The following is a 7,997-nucleotide window of genomic DNA, read 5'->3' on the forward strand; positions in this document are numbered from 1 at the left end:
CCGCGTGATCATTTGAGTGCTTGAATTCGTCTGTTTAGAAGCGAGAATGAACTAGACAACTTACAGAGCCTCCTTTGGTTTTCATTTCCAGTTTTCATTTGTCTTGAAATGATGACTCACTTTCCATAGCATGTTGTTGATCGGGTTTCATTTAGCTTCATCTTCTAGGTAACTGTCGGTATAGTGCCTAGTTTTCTCTTTTATTAATTAAATTTATCATTTGTTTTGCATCCCAACTTCAGTTTCCCTTCCTTCCTCTCCCCCCATTCCCTCCTGCCACTTCTCTCCCCCCCCCCCCATAGAATGTTTTAATAGGCTGGATAATCTTGAGCGTTTACCTTTAGCTTCACAACAAAACTGAGCAGGAAAGTTCCCCCCAGACCTTCCTCCCCACCATCAGTCTTCCACAGCAGGGCAGTGTGTCTGTTACAGCCAAGGCACTCAGATTGACACGTTGCTATTGTCCCAAATTCAGAGTCTTAAGATTTACACTGTGCGCTGTATATTCTGTGGCTTTTGACAGACATATTGAGACACATGTCATTATAATATCATAAACAATAGCTTAACTGTCAGAACCCTCTCTGCTCTGCCTGATCAGCCTCTGTCCTCCTAGACACCGAGCTTTTTTCTGTGCCCATCATTTGCCTTTTCCAAAATGTCCTCCAGCTGAGGCCATGCAGTACGTAGTCTCCTCGGACTGACCTTCTCCGCGTGGTGATATGCACTTGAAGTTTTCACATGTGTTTTGAAAGCTTACTTCTTTCTATCACAGACTAGCATTCTGTTTTTTGGATTACCACAATTTATTTGTTCTCTCATTAAAAAAGCAGCAACAGCATCGTGATTACCTTCAAGTTTTGACGAAGAGAACTGCTGTAGACATACAGATGCAGGGTTTACATAAGTGTATTTATTTTATGTATACGAGTGTTCGCCTGCAGGAATGTATGTGCACTACATGTGTTCCTGGTGCCTATGGAGGTGAAAGGGTTGGATCCTGTGATAGCTGAGTTATATAGGCAGTTGAAGATGCCACATGGGCGCTGAGTCTGATCTCTGTCCTCTCAAGAGCAGCCAGTGCTCCTAACTGCTGAGTCCCCTCTCCAGCCCTCTGCTGAAGGGTTTATGTGGACACTGCATTTTAACTAACTTGGATAAACCTTTATTTTTAATTTTATGTATGGGTGTTTCCCACATGTATGTCCACGGAGGGTAGAAAGAAGGCGTCAGATCTCCTGGACCTGGAGTTTGAGATGGTCATGAGCTACCATGTGGGTGCTAGGAATTGGATCCTGGTCCTCTGGGAAAGCAGTCAGTGTTCTTAACCCTGAGCTGTTTCCCCAGCTCCCTGGATAAACCTTTAATATGTTTCTCATTTGAGAGCTTTTAATTTTACTATAGATAAACTCAGAGAGATTGTGCCATTACTAGTTCTCAAAGCTGGAACCGACATTTTTTTTTTTGTGTGTGTGTGTGTAGGAGGCTTAGATTGCAGGAGGGTAAACACACTTTATAAAGGGTAAAAGTTTTCTTTCTGACGTTTTCCCTGTGGTGCAGATTTAAATCTGATGATCGATGAGCATCTTGGCCATAGCCAACAAACCCAAAAGTCTCCTTTCTGATCTTGGAAGGAAAGGTGACGATTCTAAGGTTAGCCGTGCTGTGTTGATCTGAGAACAATGTAATATGGACGCTTGCCCATCAGATACCGGACTTCACAAGTGACGCGGAATGGATATAAAGTGACAGGCAGGTCTGGCGTGGTTCCCAGCTGTTGGCTGGTGGAGGATGAGTCCTCAGATGCCAATCCTTTCCGCCTCTTGTTCTTTATTTTCCATATTTTTGTCCTTCTCCTCATTTTTTGTAGGATGCAAATCAAATAAACTAGAGCAAAGTATAAATTAGAAGCCTGCTATGAATTACAGGATCTGCTGTCATCACCTCTGTTTTAGTACTTGGCTGTTTTAACAGGGTTTGTTTCCATGCAACAAAAAATGTGTTTTATGCTAAATGTCTCATTGAAATGTTTTTTACATTGTCTCTTTTGCCAGAGCTCCCTATTTAAGCCATGTTTTGAGAGAGCTTACAAATGTGTGTGTGTGTGTGTGATAAATCTACAGGTAATAACAAACCATATTTAACTGATGACTGGTGTATCTATGTACAGTTGGTATTCTCTCAGCCTTTTCTGTGTAACTTGAACTTTTCAGAATTTTAATGGCATTTATTGGCAACAAAACTTGGTTTCTTCTGGGCCTGCTGGTACATGCCTGTAATCCCAGTATTCTGGAGACAGGGCTGTTTTGAGGTTGAGGCCAGCCTGGGCCATCTTATCTCGAGCGAAAAAAGAGAAAGAAAATTTTCTGTTCAAATATTCTTCAGAGAAAGTTTTCTATTCATTTTTATGAACATTATTTACATGTTACTAGAATTTGTTTAACAGAAGATTTAAAATTGTTCAAAGTATACTTGAATCTGCAACGTATAAACATTTATTTTGTAATACTTGCACGTTTCCCACAAGATTGTAGGGGCTGCTTTTTTTTTTTGGTAAGGAGGCACTGTGTTATTGCTGTACAAGAGGTCATTGTTCCATGTTGACTGTATCAAAGCAGAAACATTTCAGTCACAATTGTTGGTATAGGAATCTTTGAAAATACCAAACCTATTTTTTAATTTTTTGTTACATTTTTAAAATGTGTGTGCCATTTTTTACAAGTAGAAGTCAGAGGACACCTGTGGGAATTAATTCTCTCCACCCTGTGGGTGTCGGCCATTGACTGAGCTCGGGTTGTCAGGCTTGGTGGCAAACATCTTTACCCACTGAGCCATCTCATTGGCCCTCAAACTGAGTTTTTAAAAGAGCTTTATATTCTTGCTTTCAGTCTTTTAAAAACAGTTCTCTCCTAGGGAAGTTGACTAACTTTGGCTGTCTCATAGATGATGAGGGTGAGGGATTTTTAAGGCCACCTTGAGGTAGTTGCAGAACTGAGCCCGTACCGCGCCATCTGACTTGGTGTCGCATTTGAGGTAACAAAAAGTGTGCGTTACCTCAGCAAACCATTTTCACAACAGTTCACCGCAGTTTTGTCACGTTCTGCCTGCTAGCTAAAAGAAGATACATTTGAGCTAGTTCTTCAGCATGACTACAAAATAATGGGGCTAGAAGGCTGTGGGAGACCTTGGGGTGGAAGAACCCGGTGATCTAGCTTGTGTTTTTATGGGTAAACTGATCCTCTTTAACCCTGTAGGCAGGACGGTTAAAACAATAGCACTGGGTGAGTGTAAGGGAGAGACACACAAGACAAAGCCGGGGCTGAAATGTTTAGTTTTGTCATGTGGCCCTACTATGTGCAGTTGCCTCCAGTGTGTGATTCGTTGTGCTGTCTCTTGCAGATGTTGAAAATTTCCTCTAAGGAGAAATACCCATTGTTTACTTTTGTGAACGGCCATTCCAGAGACTTTGATTTTACATCTACTGCAGCCAGTGAAGAAGACCTTTTCTCAGAGGACGAAAAGAAAAAATTCAAAAGATTTAGCACAGAAGAGTTTGTCTTGCTTTAAAGACGAGTGCATTCGTGTTTCCGAGAATCGCTTGACCACAGGAGGGCCACGGAGAGTAACAAGCAGGCATGAGATCCTCTGCCGTCCAATCCTAACTGTGCGCCGTCCTAACAGTGCGCATTTGAAAACACCCAAACATGAAAGGATTTTTCTGAAGGAAATGACTTGATGGCCTTGCTTTCGAGTGATAAATAACAGTGGTTCCGGTTGCATTCCTACTTCCCAAAGACATGCTGATGAAACACTACCTTAACCATAAGCCTTTTGGTCCCCAGCATCTTCTACCTGAGCCCGTTGGTCCCCTGGAGGTTTTGTGATACAGGTTCCCTCAAAGATTGGGATCACCAAACTAATTTTCAAAGCCTTGCTTGGTGTTAATGACAAGAGACCAGAGACTGGATCTTCAGAACTACCCAGGCTCCTGCTGTTAACGGAACCAGAGGATGCTTTGGATTTGTGTATCTGGATAACTAAATGGACATGTCAAATCATGTAAGCAGGAGTTTATGGCAATACTTAACAACATGGTTTTATAGTAGCTACTCCTTATGCTTGTGCAGATCAGTGAAGAATGAATATAAAGCATTGTCTTTTCTTTTCTTTCTTTGCTTTTTTTTCCAATCCTGGCGATCGAGCCCAGGGCCTTGTACATGCTAGGCAGATGTTCTACCTCTGAGCTGTCCTAAAGTGTAGATTTTCCCCATGTATTTAAAAGTTAAGTTTTTAGTAGTATCTATATTTATTTTAATTAGATAAAGGAAATTGTTTCCTATCTTAAAAGTGAACTTTTGTAGTATGATAGGGCATCTCTTGGTTATACAATGGCACTGGGTTTTGATCCTACTTCATGTTCTGGCTTTGTGGGAGCCTAGCCAGTTTGGATGTTCACCTTCCTAGACCTGGATGGAGCGGGGAGGACCTTGGACTTTCCACAGGGCAGGGAACCCTGACTGCTCTTGGGACTGGAGAGGGAGGGGGAGAGGAGTGGGGGGAGGGGGAGAGGAGTGGGGGGAGGGGAGGAGGGGGAGGGAAATGGGAGGCTGGGAGGAGGTGGAAATTTTTTTAAAGAGTGGTAAAAAAAAAAAGTGAACTTTTGTGGAAATCTAATGTATTACCCAATTTTTAAGTCTAAAGATGAATAGCAAGAAAGATGTGGATGTTTTTGATTTTGCTGTTTGTTTAAAGTGTTGCCATGGTGTTTAGAGGTTAAGACTGTTTACAGGTTAAATCTGCCTTAAGTGTGTTGAGAGTTTACTTAAAGACAAATTTGTGATATAAAGACATGCCAGGATTATAAAATAAGTACTTTAATAAACATGTGAGAACATAAAATGCTTTTGTTTTGGTTTTGATGTTTGGATTATTTTAATTCTCTTATTGAAAAAATCATTATCTCAGATGAATTCTCTTTGCTTCTGATGAGTGGAGATAATGTTGCTTGGGAAGCAGAGCTTTAACTGTTTTATGAAGCCTCTGTGTTTCCTTGTGGAATGGTGACCTATAATGATGTAACAGTTTGTATCCTGTAGCCATTGCTAGTCTATATCAGAGAACCCCTGTGTTTACAGTTGCATGAAAAGCCAAAAAGAGGGCGGGACACAGCTTCAGTAAGCCTGAAGACTAAAAACAGGTTTGACATTTCCCATTGAGAATGGTTTATTGAATTGAAGCAGTCTAAAATCTAAATTTTCCCTTTGCCCTAGATAAATCTGGACATATTAAGTTCAATACTAATTTTCCTAGAATGTCAAGGCAGTATAAGAATGAGAAGCCAAGAATATGCCAGGTTTTATGCGCTGCGTATTGCCTGCGTCTCAGACACCGTGGGATTGGATGGTAGACGCAGCTCATGCGCCCTTAGACCGTCCTGTGGATCAGTACTGACTCTTAAGTGTTTCTGCATAAGAACTCTATAAAAGCGTGACTTACAGAAGAACCTCTGTACTTCCCTAACTCTTCAAAAGATAATATTAAAGGAGAATCTTGGAGCGAGACAACATTCTACCTGGACAGTGGTGAGAAGGGAGGAGGTAGCAACTCTTTAAGTCTATCTAAAGTGCTGCTTCGGAATAGTGTGTACTCACAGCAAATCTACCTGGCTGGCAATAACTATCTAGAATCAGGAACTTTTAGCATAATAATATGCATCTAAAACATATTTAGTAATGTGTAGGGGTGAATGAATGTATGGGCGGAAGTTAAGAGTGATGGGTTTATCTTGGTTATTTACCGAGGCACCTTCATCTGAGGACCAGCTGAGGCTAGGTTACTCTCTCATAGGGAAGCAGCGCTGGACTCTACCATTAGGTCAGGATAGAAGCATTTTTGCTTTGAACACAGACTTTAAGTTCTGTGAGCCGAAGTAGGATCAGGGATGCTTCAGAGTACTCTCTTCCAGCCCCAAAGCCCAGAAGCAAGGTCAGGGATGCTTCCGAGTGCTCCCTCCGAAGGCAGGTTCTAAAATGAGCGCTTTTTAGAGGCCTGGTGGAGGGGAGTCTCCTATTAAATATACCAGACCTTACCAGGAATGTTTCAGAAATCGCTTTGTACAAGTTTTGATAGAACTTTTAAACACAGGTCCTTTGTCTTCTTTATAAGGCTTGATGTTGTAAATTGATTTTTTTTTGCCACCAGCAAGCAAGTTTAAAAGTCATTCTTTACTGAATAAATGGATTAATAAATGAAAAGATCCTTTATCGTGTGGATATTTCCAAAAATTTCCCAGAGGTATTAATTTTCCTGGTATTACATCAAACCAACCCCATTAACCTGTATTAATGAGGAGATAATCTTAGAAATTTACTAACCCAGATCATTCTGGGATCTGTCCACCTTAGAAGTTGACGCTGTCTGCGGCAAACAGAACTTTATATGCTAATTCTAACCCCAGAGAAGCTGACATTAAAACAGAAAACAACAAAGTGACTTCCCTGTGTAATCCATCCAATTTGGGGTTAGAAACCTCCTTTTTGGTGATCTCTAGTTATCCTCTATCCGTCTGTGCCAGAAAGCGCCGTGTTCCGGTCAGCATGTGGCAGCCCAGCTTTCCCGTTTGTTAGAGATCACCTTCAAAAGCTATATTTGACATATAAGTGTTTTTGCCTATATGTTCAGGTACAAGCATTAAAGGAAAAAGAAACAGCCATAAAGGATTTTCCAAAACCAGGAAACAAGAGGAAGGGCAGGTAAATAACGAAGAAACAATTTATAAAAATAAAATCACTAAGTGTGTTATTATTGAAGCAGACACAAGAAGAAGAAACTACATTTAAAGCATTGGTGAGAGACACTAGACATGAAGACGTCATGACAGAAGATGCGGGGAGCTGGCTCAGTGGGCAGGAGTGCTTGTTGTACAGTCATGGGGACCAGACTTTGCACCCCAGAACCTGTGTAAAGAGTATGTTCTGTGTACTTCTGTTACCCTTGCACTGGAGGCGGAGATGGGATTGTTGGGACTTGCTGTCTTGCCAAGATTTAGTGAGAGACCCAGTCTCAAGAGAACATGGCTGAGAGTGGTAGAGAAGAACACCTAAGGTCCTCATGTGGCCTTTGCACATGAGTACATGGGTGTGTAGGCATCCCCCATACCGCGTGGGTGTAAGCATTCCCCATACCACATGGATGTAGGCAATCCCCATACTTCATGGGTGTAGGCAGTCTCACATACTTCATGGGTGTAGGCAGTCCCCCACACCACATGGGTGTCAGCATCCTCCATACTACATGGGTATAGGCATCCCCCATACCACGTGGATGTAAACATCGCCCATACCACATGGGTATAGGCATTCTCCCATACTGCATGGATATAGGCATCCCCCGTACCACGTGGGTTTAAGAGTCCCCCCATACTTCATGGGTGTAGGTGGTCCCCCATACTGCCACACCCTCTCCCCAACAAAGAATATATGAGAAAAACAGTTTCCTGGAAATAAGGGATTCTTGTTTTTCCTTACAGTAAAAGCATATCTCTTCCCCCCAAAGCCACATTGGGCAGCTCCAGAGGCACTAGGTAGAGGATTCCCACTCCCCGACTTGTGCAGTGTGTTTACATACAGCTTTTCATTTGCTGATGTTCCCATCAGCTTGCTGGCTTTAAAACACAGCAAATGAATACGTGGAGATTAGGTCTGGTTAGGAAATCCCGCTGTCAGGAGTAATTAGAACGGGTTTTAGTGTGATGACGCCGCACATGTACGTTTAAATTATCTACTGTATTTAATAGATATCCAAGAAAAAAATACACCCACCCCTTGCTGCCTTAAAATGTTGCTTTCACCTTTCTGTAGGCCATGTCTATAAGAGCCCTTGAAACATGTTCAGTTGATTGAATTTGGCTTTTTATTTGATTAATCTGTTTCTTCTTGGTGAAGAGGGCCACCACAATTCAGCATTTTATGTTTTTATTTACGAAGCAGTGTTATCTT

At 41.8% G+C, this 7,997-nt stretch overlaps 1 protein-coding gene across 4 annotated transcripts in view; it reads left to right on the top strand.

Moving 5' to 3' along the window:
* Nucleotides 1-4,892, top strand: part of Atg4c (autophagy related 4C cysteine peptidase) — a 70,853-nt gene extending 65,961 nt beyond the window's left edge. For 2 of the 4 annotated variants that reach the window (XM_075944902.1, XM_075944903.1), the window contains exon 11: nt 3,400-4,557. In XM_075944902.1, coding sequence (XP_075801017.1) covers nt 3,400-3,567 — 168 coding nt within the window. In that variant the 3' untranslated portion in view covers nt 3,568-4,557. Of the gene's footprint in view, nt 1-3,399 lie in introns of all 4 variants that reach the window. The other 2 variants (XM_075944901.1, XM_075944905.1) reach the window with 2 other exon arrangements.
* Nucleotides 4,893-7,997: the final 3,105 nt, after the last annotated feature.

The sequence above is a fragment of the Microtus pennsylvanicus genome, chromosome 13 (assembly GCF_037038515.1).
Source record: "Microtus pennsylvanicus isolate mMicPen1 chromosome 13, mMicPen1.hap1, whole genome shotgun sequence".
Lineage (NCBI taxonomy): Eukaryota > Metazoa > Chordata > Mammalia > Rodentia > Cricetidae > Microtus > Microtus pennsylvanicus.